The sequence below is a fragment of the Ostrea edulis genome, chromosome 10, assembly GCF_947568905.1.
Source record: "Ostrea edulis chromosome 10, xbOstEdul1.1, whole genome shotgun sequence".
Taxonomy (NCBI): Eukaryota; Metazoa; Mollusca; class Bivalvia; order Ostreida; family Ostreidae; genus Ostrea; species Ostrea edulis.
The window spans coordinates 33,877,017-33,903,651 of NC_079173.1; the positions used below are offsets into that span (position 1 = coordinate 33,877,017).

General features: G+C 34.9%; 2 protein-coding genes across 2 annotated transcripts; both read right to left on the reverse strand.

Annotated features, from left to right (window-relative positions):
* Positions 1-1,520: 1,520 nt before the first annotated feature.
* On the reverse strand, positions 1,521-25,798 carry LOC125665865 (1-deoxyxylulose-5-phosphate synthase YajO-like). The gene is made up of 8 exons (XM_048898775.2): positions 25,645-25,798; positions 16,735-16,797; positions 13,407-13,592; positions 11,607-11,765; positions 7,528-7,706; positions 7,268-7,319; positions 4,016-4,177; positions 1,521-2,002 (listed from the first exon to the last, which is right to left on the reverse strand). Exons 1-8 carry the CDS (start codon positions 25,762-25,764, stop codon positions 1,907-1,909), a joined length of 1,017 nt encoding a protein of 338 aa, XP_048754732.2. The 5' UTR covers positions 25,765-25,798; the 3' UTR covers positions 1,521-1,906.
* Positions 1,956-4,008, reverse strand: LOC130050743 (uncharacterized). The gene is made up of 2 exons (XM_056151067.1): positions 3,791-4,008; positions 1,956-3,672 (listed from the first exon to the last, which is right to left on the reverse strand). The coding sequence occupies exon 2, from the start codon at positions 2,855-2,857 to the stop codon at positions 2,198-2,200; it is 660 nt and encodes a 219-aa protein (XP_056007042.1). The 5' UTR covers positions 2,858-3,672; positions 3,791-4,008; the 3' UTR covers positions 1,956-2,197.
* Positions 25,799-26,635: the final 837 nt, after the last annotated feature.

Below are 26,635 nucleotides of genomic sequence, written 5' to 3' on the forward strand. Positions count from 1 at the left end.
GTTGTCAAAGTATATGGGAGATACAGAGCTCGCAAGTCTTTGTCATGTGAACAGGCCTCGTGGGGTACTACTGAACAGAGTACGTTAGAGTACGATAGAGTACTTTATAGTACGCTAGTAAAATTTCAATATTTAATGCAATTCAATTGTTTATTTGTATGTATACCACTTAAATAAAGATGATTATAAAATAATAGTGCAATATTTGTCAAAAGTATTTGGTATTTTAGCGATATTTTGACCAGAAAACATTAAATGTATTGAAGATTTACGGCATCCCGATCCCGATTATTGTTTTGTTTTGAAAAAGTATTAAATTTGATCGGGATCGGAATCAAACGGTAAACTTTAACTTACAATAATTCCTAAAATAATGAAAACAAACACAATATATTTCAGATGTACATTTATTAGGTTAAACTAAAGTAAGAACATCTACGAAAAGCAGTTAAATTGCATTAAATTATGAAATTTTACTAGCGTACTCTAAAGTACTCTATCGTACTCTGTTTAGTAGGACCGGGCCTCGTGCCATGTTTTTGTTTACATATGTTAAATATACTAGTAAAGGTTCGTTTAAAGCAGATTTGTCAATTTACAATTTTGAAAGCAGTTTCTAGTTTTTAGCACAAATCATTTTGTTTTACAAATGCTATTTTCTATTAAGCAATCCATATGTAAATTTAAAAAAAATGGCACGAGCCTTGTTTACATAACAAAGAATTGCGAGTGCTGCATCTCACTTGTAAAAGAATTTCCAGCTCAATCGTGTCTATGCCCCTTTAAGACCTTACAAACAATGCAAATAACAATCATTTTTATGTCCCTGGGCATATTGCTTTGCACCTTTCAGTCCGTCGGTAGACCACGTTCGCTCAATATCTTGAAAACCATTCACTTGATTTTCCAAGTCAAAAGGTCAATCCACTCTGGACATAGGAAGACATTGTCCGCTCAATATCTTGAGAACCATTTTGCTTGAGAGACATCAAACTTGGTACATCCTAAGTAGATGACCCCCTATTGATTTTGAGGTCACATGGTCCAAGGTCAAACTGGACTTAGGAATATACTGTCCGCTCAATATTGAGAACCCTTTGCTTGACAGACATCAAACTTGATACACTGGTATATCTTCAGAAGAAGATGACCTCTATTGATTTGAAGTCACATGGTCAAGGGTCAAACTGGACATAGGAATATACTGTCCACTCAATATCGAGAACCCTTTGCTTGACAGAAATCAAACTTGGTACACTGGTACATCTTAAGGAGTAGATGACCCTATTTGATTTTGAAGTCACCTGGTCAAAAGTCAACCTGGACATAGTAATATAATGTCTCCTATATTTTAAGAATCATTTCCTTGATTGACACCACACTTGGTACACTGGTACAACATAGGGAGTAGATGACCTCTATTGATTTTGAGGTCACATGGTTAATCCATTCTGGAGATATTGTCCACTCAATATTTTGAAATGATTTGGCACTACTATCAATCTATTAAATTAACATACTAGTGTTGAATACATTTATTTATTTCATATCTGAATTCATGCATCAATCACAATGACTATCACATCCTTTACAATCAACAAGCAAAATCACTATACGCTGCTGAAAATATCATTATGATGATTGTTGAAATTATTAAAATTGTGACCTTTAGTGACCTGACTAATGAGTAAAATACCTGTTATCTGTATTCATAACAAAAGATAATCATTGTACAAAAAATACTGTATAAAATCTTAATTAAAAAGAACAATCAATTTGTGACTGATTTTACATTTGAAAAACGGATCACAATTACTGAAATCACAATATTTCAGGTTAACTTCTACATACAAGAGAGCAAATGCAAACTGCAGATTTATTCTGAGAGTTCTAGCATTCCCAAGATTCATTCACAACGGTCAGGATGTGCCCACTGGTCAAGTGACTTCCCAATCTTTTTCTTTACAGCCTCTGTGGCATCTGTCAACTCGTGGACAACCTTCTGCAAAGTGTTCAGTAAAACAGATAGTCAAAACAGGTTCATTATAATGACATTAATATCACAACATGTCTATCTGTAATTCTGACCTTGTTCATCAACATGTCTGTAAGTCTATCTGTAACTCTGACCTTGTTCATCAACATGTCTGTAAGTCTATCTGTAACTGTAACCTTGTTCATCAACGTGTCTGTAAGTCTATCTGTAACTCTGACCTTCTTCATAACATATCTGTAAGTCTATCTGTAACTCTGACCTTGTTATCAACATGTCTGTAAGTCTATCTGTAACTGTAACCTTGTTCATCAACATGTCTGTAAGTCTATCTGTAACTGTAACCTTGTTCATCAACATGTCTGTAAGTCTATCTGTAACTGTGACCTTGTTCATCAACATGTCTGTAAGTCTATCTGTAACTGTGACCTTGTTCATCAACATGTCTGTAAGTCTATCTGTAACTGTGACCTTGTTCATCAACATGTCTGTAAGTCTATCTGTAACTGTGACCTTGTTCATCAACATGTCTGTAAGTCTATCTGTAACTGTGACCTTGTTCATCAACATGTCTGTAAGTCTATCTGTAACTGTGACCTTGTTCATCAACATATCTGTAAGTCTATCTGTAACTGTGACCTTGTTCATCAACATGTCTGTAAGTCTATCTGTAACTGTGACCTTGTTCATCAACATGTCTGTAAGTCTATCTGTAACTGTGACCTTGTTCATCAACATGTCTGTAAGTCTATCTGTAACTGTGACCTTGTTCATCAACATATCTGTAAGTCTATCTGTAACTGTAACCTTGTTCATCAACATGTCTGTAAGTCTATCTGTAACTGTAACCTTGTTCATCAACATGTCTGTAAGTCTATCTGTAACTGATCTTGTTCATCAACATGTCTGTAAGTCTATCTGTAACTCTGACCTTGTTCATCAACATGTCTGTAAGTCTATCTGTAACTCTGACCTTGTTCATCAACATGTCTGTAAGTCTATCTGTAACTGTGACCTTGTTCATCAACATATCTGTAAGTCTATCTGTAACTCTGACCTTGTTCATCAATATGTCTGTAAGTCTATCTGTAACTGTGACCTTGTTCATCAACATATCTGTAAGTCTATCTGTATCTTTAACCATGTTCATCAATAAACGAAATGTGTTTGTGAAACACAAATGCCACCGATAATGGCCAATTCCAAAGATGGCCAATGTCACATGGACAAATTAATATCTTGGTACCAGTAGAAAGATCTTCTCACAAGAAATGCTCAGGTGCAATATGAAAGCTCTAATATTTACCATTTAGAAGTTATGACCAATGTTAAATCTTTTTAAAAGTAGGTTAGACTCCAAGGTCAAAGGGTAAAAAATGATGGTACCCACGGAAAGGTCTTGTCACAAGGAATACTCATGTGAAATATCAAAGCTCTAGCACTTACTGCTCATACTATTTCATGTATAATTTGTTGTTGTATATACTTTATACCAGGTCCTATGAACTGAATGGTTCTTGGTCAATAAACAATAAAATACAATACAATACCTGAGGAAGGTGTATAATTAGCCTGAGTTTACCCGAGAAAGGTGTATAATTAGCCTGAGTTTACCCGAGGAAGGTGTATAATTAGCCTGAGTTTACCTGAGGGAGGTCTATAATTGAGTCCGAGTTTACCTGAGAGAGGTCTATAATTATCCCGAGTTTACCCGAGGGAGGTCTATAATTAGCCTGAGTTTACCTGAGGAAGGTGTATAATTAGCCTGAGGAAGGTATATAATTAGCCCGAATTTACCTAAGGGAGGTCTATAATTGAGTCCGAGTTTACCTGAGGGAGGTCTATAACTAGTCAGAGTTTACCTGAGGAAGGTATATAATTAGCCCGAGTTTACCTGAGAGAGGTCTATAATTATCCCGAGTTTACCTGAGGGAGGTCTATAATTAGCCTGAGTTTACCTGAGGAAGGTGTATAATTAGCCTGAGTTTACCTGAGGAAGGTGTATAATTAGCCTGAGTTTACCTGAGGAAGGTCTATAATTTCACAGTTCTCCACCATTTGCTCCGGTGTTCTAGCGCCCACTATGGCCACTGGTACATTAGGCTGGTTCACCAACCACGACAACGCTGCCTTCGCCATGGGAACATTGGCCTTTTTGCATATATCACTCATCTTGGTAATTGCCTGGAATTGTTTGTAAATCTCAATGTATTTCTAGATCATTATGAACATGGAACTTTCCTTACAGACACCTGCTTCCATTGAAACAATTATTCCAAATGCACTGTTATATATACAGTTGAACTTAGGTATTTTGAACATCGATATCTCAAATACCATGAATATTTTGTAGTGAGTTGGAAGTACCAACTACATTTTCTGTTTACATTTTATCCTCAATATCGTGAACCCTTACATATCTCGAAGTTTTTTCTCAGCCCCATTGAGTTTGAGATAACGAGGCTCGACTGTATCTTTAAACTAGCTGTCCAGATTTAGTGTTACAGTTGCTGTGTAAAGGTTTAATCACTTGTTGCACAATGTGAAATGCTTGAAATTTTACATCTGTATCGAGTCCCGTGGGGATCCGGGTTAGAGTAGGTCCTCAGTACCCCTTGCTTGCTATAAGAGATGACTAAATGGGGCAGTCCTTCGGGTGAGACCGCAAAAACTGAGGTCCTGTGTCACAGCAGGTGTGGCACGATAAAGATCTCTCCCTGCTCAATGGCCATATGTGCCAAGCATAGGCCTAAATTTTGTAGCTCTTCATCGGCAGTGGTGACATTCTCCATATGAATGAAATATTCTTGAGAGGGACATCAAACAATATTCAATCAATCTGTATCGAGTGCTAATTCAAAGTGAACAGGCCAATTCCAATCAAGCCAAATCTGACTATAAACAGGTAAAGGCCTGTATATATAAGTCGGATTATACAGGTATCGCTGTATATGTTGCAATATAAAGGTTTCAATATATATGTCAGATTACCAAGTTTCATCGTACATGTCAAATTAGCAAGGTTTCATTGTATATGTCAGATTAGACAGGTTTGACTGTACATGTTGGATTAGACAGGTGTCACTGTCGACTATACATGTTTCACTATATATGTCGGATTATACAGGTTTCACTGTGTATGTCGAATTATAAAGGTTTCACTGTATATGTCAGATTATACAAATTTCATTATATATGTTATATTATACAGGTTTCACTATATATGTCGGATTATACAGATTTCACTGTATATGTTGGATTATACAGGTTTTACTGTATGTTGGATTATACAGGTTTCACTGTACTTTGGGCTATTTCTGAAGCCTCTTTGACTAAGAAATCAAAAGGTATTTCTTCTCTCCCATCTATAATCTCCATGGAAAGAGAAGATGAACAATCGAATGGTACTCTCTTTATTCAGATCACAGATACAGGATAATATTGTTTCATCTGGTTGATTGAATACTGTGACCTTGACTCAGAAATCTATAAGGACCTCTTTTCCCCACCAAATTGCAATGCATGTACCGAGAATGAGGTAGCAAGATCAAATGATATCTCTTTCCATTGTATTGTTGATATATGATCTATTGACCTGGGGATCAATATGCGAGTATGTTGAGGTAGCTAGGTTATAAAAAATTTTGCGAGGATAAAATCTGCGAAACAGTGATGTCATAGTTGAAATAAATATAGGTATATCACTAAGTATATATCTTTAATTCTGATTTTATTTTCATGCAAGATTTATTCAAACATAAAATAAACCATGCAGCTACTAACATCGAAAGAAATATAAAATGTTATACTGATGTTGTGTAATTTGTGTCTGATCAGTATGATAGTAAACTGATGGCGTCATAACTATACATCAATTGTATCTCGCTTAACGTCTCTCTTGAGAATCTTTTACTCATATGGAGACGTCACCAAGACCGGCGAAGGGCTTCAAATTTAGGCCTTTGCTCGGTGCTTATGGCCATTGAACAGTAATTGTTCTTTAGCGTAACACACCTACTGTAACACGAGACATCCGTTGTTAAGATCATCTCCGAGGACCTGTGACATTCACACCTGATGCTGAGCATCTGGTGATGGAACTGCCACTACCTGTTTTAACGACTTAAAGTCTGTCGCGGCAGGGATTCGAACCCCGTACTTCTGCATGCGGGGAACTATACATCGAGTGATATTGACACATGTAAAGATTTTGTTAACTGTGACATGTAAATATCAACAAAATATGGAGGATTTGAAATATATGCAATGGAGTATACATGTATAATGTGAAACACTGAGAATTTATTGATATTATATAGGTATGTTTTCATTCTGTTCAACAGAAAAAGATTCTGTACTTCATCTGATGTTCCTGTCACATACTGAAATAAAACTGCAAAAGTATAACACTGTGCTACATACTTTTAGAGCCTTTTTATACACCGTGTGAAAGATAAAAAAAAAATAACAAACATGACAATTGCTGCTAGAATCATCTGATAAGAAAAATTTCAAAGAAAACTAATTTCGTGTTTAAATATTCAATAATCATTTCTTACTGAAAGCGGTAGGATTCTAGCAGCACTTTTGATATACTATGGGTGTTTTACCGTCATCATTGCCAGTTAGATCAATGTTTAAATCCTGGGGTAGTATGTTACTTTTCCATTTTCTATTAATGTACATTCGTGATCTATTTATAACAGTCATACAATGACGTCATACAAAAGCACATATTTGTCATGTTGTTATGATACAAAATGTTCTCATGTGAACAACCACAATAGTTTTATAGTGTTAATAGCTCCTTCCCTCTGTGTAGGACATTATTTAAAGACTGTATAATTTACGTGCATAAATGGAGTATGACCTGCCTTAACATACCCCGCATTAAAGGCAGCTTTTCCCTCTTACCTCTGTTACAATCATGGGACTAAAACATGAAATGATACTCTATAGGGGGGCCTGCAGTACTTATGAATGGTCCCGTTACTCTATAGGGGGGCCTGCGGTACTTATTAATGGTCCCGTTACTCTATAGGGGGGCCTGCAGTACTTATTAATGGTCCCGTTACTCTATAGGGGGGCCTGAAGTACTTATTAATGGTCCCGTTACTCTATAGGGGGGCCTGCGGTACTTATGAATTTCTATACTCCCTGTCACAATGAATTATGAGAGGATATCAACAGTATCTGAAAATTTGATGATTATATACAATATTTTTTTTTGGATTTACATGCATGTACATTTTATTTTAAATGGCCTATGAATACCTCAAACACTTCTTTTTCTGCACCCTCTTGCCCATGCCTTGCTAAATGACAGCTGAAACAAGAAAAATATACCATTGTTGCTCAGATATTTAATAATTTTGGTGTTGCATAAAATAACTTTAATTAACACTGTGCTTAATTTTAACACACACACACACAGAAAGAGAGAGATAGAGAGAGAGAGAGAGCGATACTATATAAAGTATTATGCCACAAAACAGAAGAAATAGGCCAGTATTAAGGTCACCAACTAAATCTACCTCTCTGGAGAGAAGAGTTTCCCACGTCTTCTGCCCATAGGTATATCATCCACCTTCAGGAACCTCCCTGACAGAAGACCCTGCTGTAGCGGTGAGTAGGCAAGGATGCTGACTCCATACTTCTCACACACAGGTATAACTTCATGTTCCACCGACCGCCACAGTAAATTATAGCCAATCTACAATCAGTCAGGGGCATAAATACGTCAATATAATACTGACACAGACCGCCACAGTAAATTATAGCCAATCTACAATCAGTCAGGGGCATAAATACGTCAATATAATACTGACACAGACCGCCACAGTAAATTATAGCCAATCTACAATCAGTCAGGGACATAAATACGTCAATATAATACTGACACAGACCGCCACAGTAAATTATAGCCAATCTACAATCAGTCAGGGGCATAAATACGTCAATATAATACTGACACAGACCTCCACAGTAAATTATAGCCAATCTACAATCAGTCAGGGGCATAAATACGTCAATATAATACTGACACAGACCGCCACAGTAAATTATAGCCAATCTACAATCAGTCAGGGGCATAAATACGTCAATATAATACTGACACAGACCGCCACAGTAAATTATAGCCAATCTACAATCAGTCTGGGACATAAATACGTCAATATAATACTGACACAGACCGCCACAGTAAATTATAGCCAATCTACAATCAGTCAGGGGCATAAATACGTCAATATAATACTGACACAGACCGCCACAGTAAATTATAGCCAATCTACAATCAGTCAGGGGCATAAATACGTCAATATAATACTGACACAGACCGCCACAGTAAATTATAGCCAATCTACAATCAGTCAGGGGCATAAATACGTCAATATAATACTGACACAGACCGCCACAGTAAATTATAGCCAATCTACAATCAGTCTGGGACATAAATACGTCAATATAATACTGACACAGACCGCCACAGTAAATTATAGCCAATCTACAATCAGTCAGGGGCATAAATACGTCAATATAATACTGACACAGACCGCCACAGTAAATTATAGCCAATCTACAATCAGTCAGGGGCATAAATACGTCAATATAATACTGACACAGACCGCCACAGTAAATTATAGCCAATCTACAATCAGTCAGGGGCATAAATACAATATAATACTGACACAGACCGCCACAGTAAATTATAGCCAATCTACAATCAGTCAGGGGCATAAATACGTCAATATAATACTGACACAGACCGCCACAGTAAATTATAGCCAATCTATAATCAGTCAGGGGCATAAATACAATATAATACTGACACAGACCGCCACAGTAAATTATAGCCAATCTATAATCAGTCAGGGACATAAATACGTCAATATAATACTGACACAGACCTCCACAGTAAATTATAGCCAATCTATAATCAGTCAGGGACATAAATACGTCAATATAATACTGACACAGACCGCCACAGTAAATTATAGCCAATCTATAATCAGTCTGGGACATAAATACAATATAATACTGACACAAACCTCCACAGTAAATTATAGCCAATCTACAATCTACAGGGGCATAAGAGAATAATCATAACAATACACAAAGTGGGGCATCCCCTCAGCAATTAGTCAGAGACAAAGGAAAAAGATCATAATCCAACATAATATGTACAAACAAGAGCTTCTCAAAATGGAGAATCCCCTCGACAATCAGTCAGGTGCATAAAAGCATAATCATAATATAATCCGTAAAGCGGGGAATCCCCTCAGCAATCAGTAAATGTAAGTTTATTTTAATATGAAGTTCCACCTTGACCTTTCACTTTATAATCAATAGGGTTCCAACTAACAAAGCTAAATGTGAAATATCAAATCAACTGAGCAAAAATATGGCCTGAGTGTCTACAACCTAAATGTTACACACAATTTGTACTGTTTTTCAATTGGGGGAGGGGCTAATTTTCAACAACAAAAATTTGTCCGACTCCGGTATTACACTTCTTGTTTACATTTCCGGTATAGGAACGTGAAAAGTCACATGAAGAAAATAGATTTATATGGTTTTCTTAATTTCTCGCGTTCTTACAGACGTAAATCTTGAAGAAGTTAGGTACATGTATATTTCTGTTATATCCTTAAAGGGACTGATTCACGATTTTACCCAAAATTTAGTTTTTCACTTTTAATGATCAAAATCTACTGTCTAATGTGTTTGAAAGATTTCACATGAAAATTAAGGTTATACATCATCACAGAAGCTCAGTTTAGAGAGTTTATTATTTGTTTTGTAAATAAAGATTGCAGTATGCTATTGTTTACAAAATTTTCAAAAGAAATGGATATCGATCTAAGTATTATTATATCTTTCACATTTCAAGCATTTTTGGGGTGAAATGTGTCATCTAAAAGTTAAAATTTGTTACTATGCAAAATTAAGATGCATTATATTGCAAAATTAATATTTCACTTGTTTGTTTGTTTACATAAAAAGACTCGAGTCTTTGTTTACATAACACATATTTAAGGCTAAAATATTACTTTTATTCTTGCATTCAGAAGGTCAAAATTTTGGCTCTCAACATTAAATGAGCTATATTTCTAATGTTTAACATCAAAAATGAAAAATATTTTTATCAAAAATCGTGAACCAGTCCCTTTAAGTTAAAGCTTAACCTGGAATTAGTGTATGAAAATAGCAAAGATTGATATCCATCTGCCATTAAATGATGTGGATCTGTTGGGAAAAAAAACCTCGTTTGTCTTTAAAGGGACTGGTTCACGATTTTTGAAAAAAATATTTTTCATATTTGATGTCAAACATTAAAAAATATAACTGATTAAATGATGACAGCCAAAATTTTGAACTTCTGAACGCAAGAAAAAAAGCAATATTTTAGCCTTAAATCTGTGTTATGTAAACAAAGACTCGAGTCTTTTCATGTATACAAACAAACCAGTGAAATGTTAATTTTGTAATATAAAGCATTCTAATTTTGCAAAGTTGCAAATTTTAACTTTTAGATGACACATTTTACCCGAAAAATGCTTGAAATGTGAAAGATATAATAAACTTAGATCGATATCCATTTCTTTTGAAAATTTCGTAAACATAACATACCGCAATCTTTGTTTACAAAACAATTAGACTCTCTAAAATGAGCTTCTGTAATGATGTATAACCTTGATTTTTATGTGAAGTCTTTTAAATACATTAGACAATAGATTTTGATCATTAAAAGTGAAAAACAAAATTTTGGGCGAAATCGTGAATCAGTTCCTTTAATATTTTTCTCAGAAAATAAAAATTAAAATCCTCCCATCCACTCCATACTTTTTGCTGACCCTGGATGATAATCTACTAATTAAGTTGAATTGGCCTAAGGATGATTTTTTTAAGGGGGGGGGGCTCATTTTCATAATTTGCTTAGTACTAGGGACATCCATACAAATTTTCATAATTTTCTTTGGAGTTAATTTAGAACACACAAAGAAATTAGAATTTTCTGTGAACAAAAGATTACAGTTCTGAAGACATCTACCAAAGATGGATAACTCATCCAGCACAAAATCAAGATCTCGTGAACAATGCTTTTTTTCAAATCCCTCAACTTCATTCAACTAAAATAAGTGATTTTACAGAACATTGTTAAAGTATTTGTCAAAATTGTGTAAAATTTGAACTTTTCTTTTTCATGACAAGGTGCACAAAAGATATTATCATTGATGTTTTGATAAATAAAAACTTCAAAATATCATTTAATCTGTCTTCAAGCATCTATAAAAACTATATTCTATATTTTTGGAAACTTGCCATTAATGGATATAAAATTTGCAAATATTGCATGAATTACATGTAGATGAAAAGCAACAGCATTAGATTTGAGTTTGTTGATTATTTTTGAAAATGATAACAATCATCAAAATACAATATAGTATAGTAACTGATTGATCAGCTCAGGGTTGGAAATTGAGCTAGATGAAAGTCAGCCATTTCGATTTAAGCAGATATTCCCTGTAATCTCAAACAGAATGAGAGAATTTTACCTGGTTTGAGACAGGTTTAACTCCCTGTAACCTCAAACAGAATGAGAGAATTTTACCTGGTTTGAGACAGGTTTACCGCCGGCATCCACAAAGTTCTTCATGTTGACTGGTCCAAAGTTCGAGACTCCATAGTATTTGATCCGTCCCAGAGAAACCTGTCGATTCAGCTCCTTCACGGAGTCTTCCATATTGTCCAAAAAGATGGGAAAGTGTACCTGTAAATAATCAGGCTATTCCATTTGAATCTACCCACGGGGGTGGAGAGAGGATGTCACTGACGGTGGTGGGGGAGATTGTAAAATATTGAAAGGGAGGGAAGGGACAGATTAAATTTTTTATGGGGGTGGGGGTGTTTCAGCCAATGAATATGAGTTTATACAATGTTTGCAATGAACTTTGTCCTTTTACAGGTGACTTGATTTACTATTATACATGCCCCAAACAGCTTCAGAACTAAAGTTCTTTTAGAGGGGAGGGGGGTGGAGACATATCACAAATCTCTGTTCCAATGGCATTCATTTTTGTAGTTACTGCCCTTACACCAGAAGTAGGGTGCAGTGCTTACCGATAGGGTCCAAAGATTCTGATGAAATAGTAGTAACAAATAGGATATTATAAAGCGTACGGTGCCAAAATCTTTATTATGGGCTGAGTTTTTACAGGTTAATGTTTCATTTCTCTTATATAATAACAAAGTTTATTCGATTTTACGAAGAACACTTTTTAGAATATACACTTCGTTAAATTGAATTGATGGAAAGTGAGGAGTACTATAGACCTATACCCAGTAGGCCTATCTGGTGCTTAATTCTGTCCAAGTAATGGTACTATTAATACCAACACTTTATGAGTAATCGGCCGTTAAAAACTAATACTAAATAACAGACATATGGAAACAAAAGTAGGATGAAAACATAATTATCAATATACTTATAAATTAACTATTTTTGCCAATACGCTCTGAAACGCTTAGTCCAGTGTTACTGTTTGCACCTTTGTTCATATGTGAGGTGAAGTCCATCGTAAGCTAGAATAGAATCTCACTTGATTAATAAATATCATAAAATGAATTAAAAAACCACTTTCATTTTTGATAAACTGCCCTGAAATAGCAAAAATGAAAGTAAAGTGGCGGATCTAAGCCAGTTTTCTTCCTTTTTTTAATGACAACTTAAGATAATAAGATATGAAGTTAATCCGTTGTTTATCGATGCTTGATTTTGATCTTACAGAAGAAATAAGATTTGATAATTGTTGAATGAATAAAATATGCCTGTTCGTTTCTTCAATCCATGATTTTAGTCTTGAATCAGCCTTACGGAAATTTCCAGAACAAAGTGAGGCAACGTCGTACCAATCGCACATGCTTGGGCCTTTCCGGCAAGCCTAGGCCCATATTTATTTTATGAAGATTTATAATCATTTATAATCTTAGACCAAGCCTGCTACATTTGATGTCATAATTAGCCCCTTTTGAAAAATCTAAATACTGTACAAGTATGAGATACAATTTATATGATTGTAAGCTTATCCACAATACAATGCTTCAATGTTGTTTTTGATCATTTTTGCATACACTTGTATACAATGTATTGAGAGGTTTTCAGTAAGATAAAAATACTAGGCATGAAAAGAACGCAAATTACATCAAGACAAAATCAGATCTCGGATCCACTCCCGAGTTTGTTATGTTGCTAAGCTTCCTTCACAAGCTACACATACTGTAACTATACACCAGATTCCAGGGAATGGAATCAAAGATATTATTTCAATCAAATTGTCCAAAATGGAAACAGAATTCACTTCCATACTCTATCTTTTGCAACACATTATAATGCATGTATCTCAAAGTTCACCTGCAACAGGTCGACGTACGAAGTCTTGAGCTTATTGAGACTCGTAGTGACAGCTTCATCGATCTGCTGGGCCGTGTAGGGTGGGGTGATGGGCCCCTCACGGAATCCAAACTTAGTGGCAATAACTGCGTCCTGTCTCCTGCCCTCCAGGGCAGCCCCCAAAACCTCCTCAGACCCTGCATAACCCTGAGTATAAAAATAACATCTTACATGCCAAATTCTGGATGTTCAACAAAATTTGCCATTGTCTTTTAAAATTTAAGATTCCATATTCAAGAAATTTTATGCACAATTCATAGAAATATCTATCATCAAAAATTAACAATTTTCAGTATACTTTTCAGAATTGCAAAATACTATAAAAGTTGCCTCCCTTTTCAAAAAAATGTTTCTGTTTTCCCTCAAAATCCTTTGTAACTTATGAAATAATAAATATTAACACAATCTACCTTATCAGGGAAATAATTAATATTAACACAATCTACTTTATCAAGGAAATAATTAATATTAACACAATCTACCTTATCAGGGAAATAACTAATATTAACACAATCTACCTTATCAGGGAAATAATTAATATTAACACAATTTAACCTACCTTATCAGGGAAATAATTAATATTAGCACAATCTAACTTATCAGGGAAATAATTCATATTAACACAATCTAACTTATCAGGGAAATAATTAATATTAACACAATCTAACTTATCAGGGAAATAATTCATATTAACACAATCTACCTTATCAGGGAAATAATTAATATTAACACAAATATCTACCTTATCAGGGAAATAATTAATATTAACACAATCTACTTTATCAAGGAAATAATTAATATTAACACAATCTACCTTATCAGGGAAATAACTAATATTAACACAATCTACCTTATCAGGGAAATAATTAATATTAACACAATTTAACCTACCTTATCAGGGAAATAATTAATATTAGCACAATCTAACTTATCAGGGAAATAATTCATATTAACACAATCTAACTTATCAGGGAAATAATTAATATTAACACAATCTACCTTATCAGGGAAATAATTAATATTAACACAAATATCTACCTTATCAGGGAAATAATTAATAACACAATCTACCTTATCAGGGAAATAATTCATATTAACACAATCTACCTTATCAGGGAAATAATTCATATTAACAGAAATATCTACCTTATCAGGAAAATAATTAACATGAACACAATCTACCCTATCAGGGAAATAATTAATATTAACACAATCTACCTTATCAGGGAAATAATTAATATTAACACAATCTAACTTATCAGGGAAATAATTAATATTAACAAAAATATCTACCTTATCAGGGAAATAATTAATATTAACACAATCTACCTTATCAGGGAAATAATTAATATTAACACAATCTACCTTATCAGGGAAATAATTCATATTAACACAAATATCTACCTTATCAGGAAAATAATTAACATTAACAGAATCTACCTTATCAGGGAAATAATTAATATTAACACAATCATCCTTATCAGGGAAATAATTAATATTAACACAATCTAACTTATCAGGGAAATAATTAATATCAACAAAAATATCTACCTTATCAGGGAAATAATTAATATTAACACAATCTACCTTATCAGGGAAATAATTCATATTAACACAATCTACCTTATCAGGGAAATAATTCATATTAACACAATCTACCTTATCAGGGAAATAATTAATATTAACACAATCTACCTTATCAGGGAAATAATTCATATTAACACAAATATCTACCTCATTAGGAAAATAATTAACATTAACAGAATCTACCTTATCAGGGAAATAATTAATATTAACACAATCTAACTTATCAGGGAAATAATTAATATCAACAAAAATATCTACCTTATCAGGGAAATAATTAATATTAACACAATCTACCTTATCAGGGAAATAATTAATATTAACACAATCTACCTTATCAGGGAAATAATTAATATTAACACAATCTACCTTATCAGGGAAATAATTAATATTAACACAAATATCTTCCTTATCAGGGAAATAATTCATATTAACACAAATATCTACCTTATTAGGAAAATAATTAACATTAACAGAATCTACCTTATCAGGGAAATAATTAATATCAACACAATCTACCTTATCAGGGAAATAATTAATATTAACACAATCTAACTTATCAGGGAAATAATTCATATTAACACAAATATCTACCATATCAGGGAAATAATTAATATTAACACAATATACCTTATCAAGGAAATAATTAATATTAACACAATCTACCTTATCAGGGAAATAATTCATATTAACACAAATATCTTCCTTATCAGGGAAATAATTAACATTAACACAATCTACCTTATCAGGGAAATAATTCATATTAACACAATCTACCTTATCAGGGAAATAATTAATATTAACACAATCTACCTTATCAGGGAAATAATTCATATTAACACAATCTACCTTATCAGGGAAATAATTCATATTAACACAATCTACCATATCAGGGAAATAATTAATATTAACACAATATACCTTATCAAGGAAATAATTAATATTAACACAATCTACCTTATCAGGGAAATAATTCATATTAACACAAATATCTTCCTTATCAGGGAAATAATTAACATTAACACAATCTACCTTATCAGGAAAATAATTCATATTAACACAATCTACCTTATCAGGGAAATAATTAATATTAACACAATCTACCTTATCAGGGAAATAATTCATATTAACACAATCTACCTTATCAGGGAAATAATTCATATTAATACAAATATCTACCTTAGGGAAATAATTAATATTAACACAATCTACCTTATCAGGGAAATAATTAATATTAACACAATCTAATTTATCAGGGAAATAATTAATACAATCAACCTATATTTTTTCCCCCCAGATTTAATTGATAAAACTTCAGACTCCTGTGCTTTGGCTTGATCTTTAAACAGAATAAAAGTATGCCTACCATTTAATTATCCCGAACAGTCGGAAAAACTATGAGATAATGGGAAAACAGTGACATATAATGATGGACCTCAGCTTGACCAAGCAAAGGGAAATAACTTCTACGAATATACCACTCGACTATAGATGATTGTGCTGTAACTAAGTTTTACATCTTGCAATATGATACTACAGTTGCACACACAAACTTTCCCAATGGAAACCATAAATCAAGGAAGTTTGTCCACAAATATTCCACTATGGGAAGTTTGTCCACTTATTATGAGAAGTTTGTCCACTTATTCCACTATGGTGTGATATACAAAAAAAAAGAAACAACAATTACAGAAAGATGTCTTACCTCTGCGGTGTCGAAGAAATTAACACCAATCTCAAAACATTTGTCAACTATTGCTTTAGATTCCTGAAAAATAGAAAACATGCACCATGATAAAGAAGAGCATAGCCTGAGACGTACTGATGTAACATAGCAAACCAGAGGCCCACAGGCCTTACCAGTCACCCGAGTATTACTGATGTAACATAGTAAACCAGAGGCCCACAGGCCTTACCAGTCACCCGAGTATTACTGATGTAACATAGTAAACCAGAGGCCCATAGGCCTTATCAGTCACCTGAGTATTAGTTAAAAGTATCACTAGTCCCACAGGCCTTATCAGTCACCTGAGTATTAGTTAAAAGTATCACTAGTCCCACAGGCCTTATTAGTCACCTGAGTATTAGTTAAAAGTATCACTAGTCCCACAGGCCTTATCAGTCACCTGAGTATTAGTTAAAAGTATCACTAGTCCCACAGGCCTTATTAGTCACCTGAGTATTAGTTAAAAGTATCACTAGTCCACACGCCTTATCAGTCACCTGAGTATTAGTTAAAAGTATCACTAGTCCCACAGGCCTTATCAGTCACCTGAGTATTAGTTAAAAGTATCACTAGTCCACAGGCCTTATCAGTCATCTGAGTATTAGTTAAAAGTATCACTAGTCCCACAGGCCTTATCAGTCACCTGAGTATTAGTTAAAAGTATCACTAGTCCACACGCCTTATCAGTCACCTGAGTATTAGTTAAAAGTATCACTAGTCCCACACGCCTTATTAGTCACCTGAGTATTAGTTAAAAGTATCACTAGTCCACACGCCTTATCAGTCACCTGAGTATTAAAAGTATCACTAGTCCACAGGCCTTATTAGTCACCTGAGTATTAGTTAAAAGTATCACTAGTCCACACGCCTTATCAGTCACCTGAGTATTAGTTAAAAGTATCACTAGTCCCACAGGCCTTATCAGTCACCTGAGTATTAGTTAAAAGTATCACTAGTCCCACAGGCCTTATCAGTCACCTGAGTATTAATTAAAAGTATCACTAGTCCACAGGCCTTATCAGTCACCTGAGTATTAGTTAAAAGTATCACTAGTCCACACGCCTTATTAGTCACCTGAGTATTAAAAGTATCACTAGTCCACAGGCCTTATCAGTCACCTGAGTATTAGTAAAATACGTATCACTAGTCCCACAGGCCATATCAGTCACCTGAGTATTAGTTAAAAGTATCACTAGTCCCACAGGCCTTATCAGTCACCTGAGTACAGGGCTCGAAATTAGCGAAAAATACTCGCAAAATGCAAGTACATTTGAAAAATAGCGAGTAAAAATAGTGGGCACTCGAAAATCTTAGCGAGTGGTGATTTACAAACTATGATCGTATCGTATCCGTTTTATACGGTGATGCGCTATTCGCTTGTCTAAAACTTGCACTCTGAATCATACAAACGCACATGAACGACATATTTGAACAACCGTTTCTATCCGGATTTTTCTTTTATGATTTTTTAAAGAAAATCGGAGTCAAATAAATGCTTTACAGGTCGGACATCGTGCATCACATTATGATGAAAAATATAGACATGTGCCACGAGTCCTGTTCACCTATAGGGGTCATTAAATTGAATTCCAAGTATGAGGTTTTTCTTTTTCGTTTATCTTTTTAAAAAAATCGGAGTCTATGTTTTACCAAGTCTTCCGGTAGTTATTTTTATCAGAATCATGAGAATGTCCTATCTAAATTAATTTATTCTCATATTGAGGTCGGGTTGTAGTGATGACATGGGTGCACTGCTCACTGCGTAGATGATTATCAAAAAAGTTCATGGGGCTCGTGACCACGAGTTCAGGATTCGCTTTGAAAAATCACTAGTGACAACCTTGATGTGGCATGAAATTGCGGTAAATAGGTTGTGGATTAGAGGTGCGATAATCAAGAGACCTAAATATTGCACCATATGACTCGCGTAACTTAGTGTCTTGTCCAAATGATGCCTGTTGACCCACTAGGCTCAGTAATGATGGGGAAAATCATTGAATTAAAAAAAAACATGAAAAAAGAGCACTGCTTTATTATTTTAATTTAGCTTGTAGGTTTTAATTTTAGCCTGTCGATTTTTTACCCACAGGCTAAAATTAGCCTGTGGTAGAAAAAGTTACAGACCCTGAAACGTGCTACTACACCAGTTGCACGGTACGGTTCGGTACGCTTTATGAACGGTACGGTTCGTTTTCTGAACGGTACGGTTCGTTTCTTGAACGGTACGGTTCGTTTCTTGCACGGTACGGTACGCTTCTTGAACGGTACGGTTCGCTTCTTGCACGGTACGGTTTGCTAAAAATAGCTGCACGCTTTGTGAACGGTTTGCACGTTTTATTAATGAGGTGGGAGTGGCCTGAACGCTTTGACTTCGTATACATTGTACGTTTCGATAGTTTGTTTTCACTCGATCGGTCTTATTCGGCTCTTTGATTATCGGTTGCAGGATTTGTGGTTGTGTTAGAATGTGCACATGGGGAAATGAGACGTTATTTTTTATTGCTTCGATGGAATAATTCCATATTGATAACGTACATAAAAGTTATGAATAAAAGTTTTTAGAATTTGCTTAAGTCTAAGTCTTAATGGTTGTTATTACGTTTCAATTTGTTTTTCATTTCTCATCAGACATTTATTAATTTACGATTTTATAAAAAGTTGTTACATGAACTGCTCCCCGACATGGGCGTGCGTAAGTGTAAAAACAAAGCGTATTAAGTTTCCGGATATAAATTACAGTGCCTAAATTGGAAAAGTTTTTAAGAAGAAGTGAATTTTGTTTTGAATACACTAAAGTCGCAAATGACACAATGATTATTTTCTGCACTTCACATTTATCACATTCATCGGCATTATGAAAGATCCAGGATATCTGCACGTGAAGTTTGTACGTCCTTTTTTGTCAGCATTCAGTCATTCATAATTAATAATGTTAGATATCTGTTGCATTTGTCTTTGAATCAAATAAAATGATGATAATACATATATATTCCTATCCTTTATCACGCGAAGTCCGATTTTCATTTCCCTGACTTTATTTTTGATCACTGAAAATTGAATTTAAAAAAATTAACAGAAAAGTAAGGCAAGTGTATAGTTTGCAATAAAAATGTTTCATATACCTTTTCTATATATTGTTGAAATACTTGAAAATGCTGAAATGAATAATTTTTTGCGGCCGATTTGATGCTTTGCATCAATTTAACTTGTTTACATTCTTTTACACATGTATGTATCTATTTATTTCTCTGTCGATGTAATTAAAAATTGTTTATTAGTGTATATAATAAATCCGCCAATCTACATCTATCTATATGGGTCCGTTATCAATGTAGAAGAGAAAAAGATATGTCAAAATTATTGCTAATAAAGTAATGAAAATATTACAGTGTAGAACGTGACAATTTTTCTAATCGGTTTAGAAATTTCTCATATGATTCAGACACTGTACGTAGGAAAGTACATATTGAATACATTAACGCTACAAATATCAATTTCATCTTCTTACGGCAAGCCCTGTGCCATACGTGTAGTAGCATTATCAGGGACGTCGACGTCCCTGATTATATGAAGAAATTAAATATGCTACTTGTAAGTACTATTACAGTATTGTAGTTAACTTCACCCTTGAATTTAAAAGAATTGATTGAAACAGAAATTCCGTTAAAACAACGAAATGCCCCTTGGTTCACTCTTTAAAAGTCTGCAAGTGAAATATACATCCACAGTACACAGGACTGGCTGCAGAAGCATGCATGCAAAATCCGTGCAGTGATCTGACGTCTATTTCTGTTAACAGTTCACAGTATAAAACGAATTTTTATGCATAATTCAGTCAAAACTTGGGTACTTGTTGATAACATACATACACATATATGCACTGAAACAATGTGACATTTACGGAAAGTAATTTAAAAAAAAAAGAATATCAAAGATGTTTTAAGCATCTCGGTGATTTTCACAGTTGATAACCCAGATGTTTGAGGATAATGCTTCGAATAGCCAGCGATAGTCTACAACCTCCTTTCCCATCGGGCGCCATTGTGAAAATAATATACTGTGGCTGAAAAAGTGGGTCACGTGACATAAATTGCACGCTTTCTGCACGGTACGGTACGCTTTCGGGCTTTTGGGGGCGGGGTTTGCATAATATTATCCTGCACGCTTTCTGAACGGTACGGTTCGTTTCTTGAACGGTACGGTTCGTTTCTTGCACGGTACGGTACGCTTCTTGAACGGTACGGTTCGTTTTTTGCACGGTACGGTACGTTTTTTGAACGGTACGGTTCGTTTCTTGCACGGAACGGTTCGGTTCGTTTTTAAGGCGTAGTAGCACGTTTCAGGGTCTGTAATTTCGACCCCTGGAATATTAGTTAAAAGTGTCACTATAGTCCCACAGGCCTTATCAGTCACCTGATTATTAGTTAAAAGTATCACTTTAGACCCACAGGCCTTATCAGTCACCTGATTATTAAAAGTATCACTAGTCCAAAGGCCTTATCTGTCACCTGAGTACTAGTTACATGTAATAGTATTACCAGCCCCACAAGCCTTATTGGTCACCTGAGTATTAAAAGTATCACATGTCCCTGGGTCAAGCCTTATCAGTTAACTGAGTATTAAAAATATTACTAGTCCCACAGAGTATATTCTTTTCTGCTTTTTCTAAATATGCATTTAGTTTTTATACTGCATCAGCAAACTTAAAGATTTTTGAAAATTTGTCAACTTTTGACAGTTTTTGCCCCACTCCTAAGGGTCTAGGTGTGCAGGAGAACTGAAATTTACAATTTATGTCCGCCTTATCTTAAAGATGCTTCATACCAAATTTGAAAAGAATTGGATGTTAGTTATATAATCATATAAGTGAAAATTACAGTGAAGAGCTAGTTTTGTTCAGAAAGACAAGACAGAATGCATAGCTTTAATTTAAAAAAAATCACTTAAGTCCCTCAAGTAAATCAAATAAAAGGAAGAACGGAGGGCATAGCTTTAAACAATTTTCCAAATTATAAAGGAACCCGTCCTTGTACAAAACAGTGCTGGTCCACGAACCGGACTCAATCCTTAGGCCAGCTATGGCTAATTTCAAAGACTGTACATGTATTTACCCGATAAATGACAGTAATAATATCCAGCTGCACCTTAACTGAAGTTAAACATCCCTATAAGTGTGGACCATTAGAAGCACTCATTCAGTACCAGACCTATAAGTGTGGACCATTAGAAACACTCTTTCAGTACCTGACCTATAAGTGTGAACCATTAGAAGCACTCATTCAGTAAGTGTGGACCATTAGAAACAGCCATTCAGTACCTGACCTATAAGTGTGAACCATTAGAAGCACTCATTCAGTACCAGACCTGAGCTGAACCCTTTCTGACCTCCATATATGTACAATTGGGTGTAAACCCCTCATACCTGTACAGGTACATACACTTTACAGAGGTGGTAAATTTCAGTAACTGTCTCTAAACACATGCAGAAATAAAAGTAGATTAGACAGGTTTAGATTTTAAATGTAAATATGTCCTGTGAGTATGGGAATCCTGTGAGTGTGAGTATCCTGTGAGTGTGAGTATCCTGTGAGTGTGAGTATCCTGTGAGTGTGGGAATACTGTGAATGTGAGTATCCTGTGAGTGTGAGTATCCTGTGAGTGTGGGAATCCTGTGAGTGTGAGTATCCTGTGAGTGTGGGAATCCTGTGAGTGTGACAATCCTGTGAGTGTGAGTATCCTGTGAGTGTGAGTATCCTTTTATCCTGTGAGTGTGAGTATCCTGTGAGTGTGGGAATCCTGTGAGTGTGGGAATCCTGTGAGTGTGAGTATCCTGTGAGTGTGAGTATCCTGTGAATGTGAGTATCCTGTGAGTGTGAGAATCCTGTGAGTGTGACAATCCTGTGAGTGTGAGTATCCTGGGAGTGTGAGAATCCTGTGAGTGTGAGTATCCTGTGAGTGTGAGTATCCTGTGAGTGTGAGTATCCTGTGAGTGTGGGAATACTGTGAATGTGAATATCCTGTGAGTGAGAATACTGTGAATGTGAGTATCCTGTGAGTGTGAGTATCCTGTGAGTATCCTGTGAGTGTGAGTATCCTGTGAGTGTGAGTATCCTGTGAGTGTGAGAATCCTGTGAGTATCCTGTGAGTGTGAATATCCTGTGAGTGTGAGTATCCTGTGAGTGTGAGAATACTGTGAATGTGAGTATCCTGTGAGTGTGAGTATCCTGTGAGTGTGAGAATCCTGTGAGTGTGAGAATCCTGTGAGTGTGAGTATCCTGTGAGTGTGAGTATCCTGTGAGTGTGAGTATCCTGTGAGTATCCTGTGAGTGTGAGAATCCTGTGAGTGTGAGTATCCTGTAAGTGTGAGTATCCTGTGAGTGTGAGTATCCTGTGAGTGTGAGTATCCTGTGAGTATCCTGTGAGTGTGAGTATCCTGTGAGTGTGAGTATCCTGTGAGTGTGAGAATCCTGTGAGTGTGAGTATCCTGTGAGTGTGAGTATCCTGTGTCAGTGTGAGTATCCTGTGAGTGTGAGAATCCTGTGAGCGTGGGAATACCGTGAGTGTGAGTATCCTGTGAGTATCCTGTGAGTGTGAGTATCCTGTGAGTGTGAGAATCCTGTGAGTATCCTGTGAGTGTGAATATCCTGTGAGTGTGAGTATCCTGTGAGTGTGAGAATACTGTGAATGTGAGTATCCTATGAGTGTGAGTATCCTGTGAGTATCCTGTGAGTGTGAGTATCCTGTGAGTGTGAGAATCCTGTGAGTATCCTGTGAGTGTGAGTATCCTGTGAGTGTGAGTATCCTGTGAGTGTGGGTATCTCTTAACACCTGTTGTATTATCTCATCAGTCTTAGTTTACAGGTTCCCCTACCTTTAAATGTCTTCATGCAAATTTAAAGTACAAATGTGAAGCTTTCATAGATGTTGTAGATTAAATATAATCATAATGCTGTTGACTCTGATGTGTTTTGCATAATAAACATGTTATAAGAAAATGTGTTTAGTTCCTACCAACTTTCTAAGCACATGTGTTACATGTAGTTTATTATTATTTTTTATTTTAAAACACTCTAAACGTTTAGATCAACTACTATTCATATTACATGTATGCAATACTACTTGCTGTGAATTTCATTATTTCAAATTGAATAACTAATATGACCTTGAAATTTTAAAAGTTCTGCTGATTTTACATTTCCTATCTCTCTCTGATTCCGCTATCTCGATCTGTCTGAGAGCTGTCTGATTTCGCTATCTCTCTCTTGGGGGGTTTTATGAATGACATTACCATATGTCTACACAGACCAAACAATGACCTACTTTGATATGAAAGATGTGCTTTCCAGGTCAACTATCATGAGGCCCAGCCATGGGAACTCATGAAAATATTCTATAACTATTAAATAATAATCCCCGAGTTGTTGCAATAAAATAATGCTCTTGTTGACAGAAGACTTTAGAATTTATGTGATTTATCATAATTACATGAAGACTAGATCTACATTAAAAAAAGATGCATAAGCAGCCTTGAATTCAGACTAGTAGAATTTCAGTTTATCTAGACTAAAAATATGGGGTTTTATGAATTTTTCTTTATTTCGAAATCTATTTGAAATGAAATATATACATGTAGTTGATGGTTTTTTTGCTGAATTTTCAAATCTTCACTTTAAATATCATGAACAATTGAATATGGAATTTTTTTTTTTTTTGAAATAGTTTCCAATGTCAACCATGCCATTATGAAAATTCATTAAACACATCTTATACTTTCACCCAAAATTAATTTCTTTCATGTATCCTCAATTTCTCCTTGATCTAGACTATTGAACACATATTGAAAGGGGGTCTTTTCTCTCCGTCCTCTCACCCTTTATAGTCTGATAGCCCCCTTAACTTTCCTCTCTACCTCCCAACCCTCTCCCTTAACTTGTCTTTTCAGTTTTCGGGGACTAATCTCGACTAAATTCACTATCAAAATTTGGCATATATATTTCTCCTAGAAAAAAGTTCTACCAAATTCCTTTTCCTTATCAATGAGTGAAATAGTCCCAATCAGGCTTAAAAAGAGGTAGAGACAATGTTTTTATAGGTCTTTTCAATGACACTTCCTTTATTTTGCTCCAGATGCAAGATTTTTGTTAAAAGCAATTTCTGAAAATCCATATGGGTGAAATAAAAATTCTAAAATATTTTATTTTACCTGAGACTTTGACCCCCTGAACCTACTAGCAGGGTACCTGACAGTCCAAGAATTCAAACTTATTTTTCCTAATTCCTCAGAATGGGTAGTTTTCCTAAAACCTGGATCAGTCCCTGCCTTTGTTAATACTGTATGATGTACATCATATTACTTATTTAGAAGTATAATATGATGTACATCTGATACAGACCAGGAAGGCCCTGTGATATGCGTACAGACTTTCAATATCAAACCTATCTGTGGTTAATGTAAGGTTAAATGTAACTGTAAACACTGTAACAGAGATTGTCGTGTAACCCATGAAAATTTACCATGAAAAAATTAATATTTCTCCCTGTTTGTTGTATGTCATATTGCATGTAGATGTTGGTCGTTGGACAGAGAGGCGCTTGCCACCTGATCTCCGGCTAGGATCTATATGAAATACCAGATTGCATGAATCTTAAATATTGCTGCATGTTGTTTTATTATTTTAATGTTGATGTATATGTTTTATATTCGGTAAAAAGCTCTATAGAGCTTATGTTATTTGTGTTTTATACATGCCGAATTGAAATAAAGTTTTCTTATCTTATATCTTATCTTATTACCCTTGGTGAACCTCATTGTTCATGATTCAGTTGTATGTTCACTTTGCGACCTATATACTTTTTTATAAAACAAGTACTTGCTGAAATAACACCTACCTCTGGAGTTTGAGCATCCCAATTTACAGTATCTTCACCCCCATTAAACTGCCAACATCCTAGGCAAATTCGTGAGACTTTTAAATCGGTCCCTGGTAAAGTGATGCGTGTAGCAGCCATGTCGAACTCAAAGTGAAAGTAAAACCGGAAGGGGTGGGTGTAAATGTAGTCCGGGACATATGTCCCGCGATGTCCGATATTGATGTTTGCCGATTTATCGTTATACATTAGTTTTTCTTCAATTATCTTACTGAATGTACTTTAAGACGATCACCAAGAGTCTTCATTGTGAATTTGGTGTGTGGAAATTGCCTAATTATTTAATAAATGGCTTTTATTTTTTCTTCAGGGTGTAAAGGTAGTCCCGAAGATTTTACGAAGAAAACACATTTCCGGTTTTTGTTTTTGCCTTGTTAATAATTGAAGTAAAACCTTTTCTGTGTTTTATGTTGCTTTTGCTCTTGTTTAGATATTGTTTGATATCATGATAAAAAGATTTACGAAATATTCAGCATGTTATATGAGACCAAAAAAAAATAATATGTTTGTTTCAGGTCGCCTCCGATTTCAAAAAAGGGTCGGTAGGTAGGCTTTTTTTTTTTTTTTCAATGTATTTTTTTTTTTTTCAAATAAATATGTGCCTTCAATGAAAATTTGATAGTTAAAGTAGTTTAATGGATAAAAAATTGGTTCAGAGCACAATGTTTAATTGACAATATGCACAATATATGATTGAGTTTTGATATACATTTACAATAAATGTCTTAGCATATTAAAATTGTAAGACATCATATATGGAGCAGAAACCGTACGCATTTTTAAAGGTGGTACATATTATGATAAATAGTTTATTATTCATAAACATTGTCATTTGTTTGTAATCAATGTGTCAGCTACTTCTACCCAAAACACAATATTCAACCACATACACAATACATTTGACAAAACACATTGTATAGTATATAGTTCATACAATGTTTATTAGGCTAAA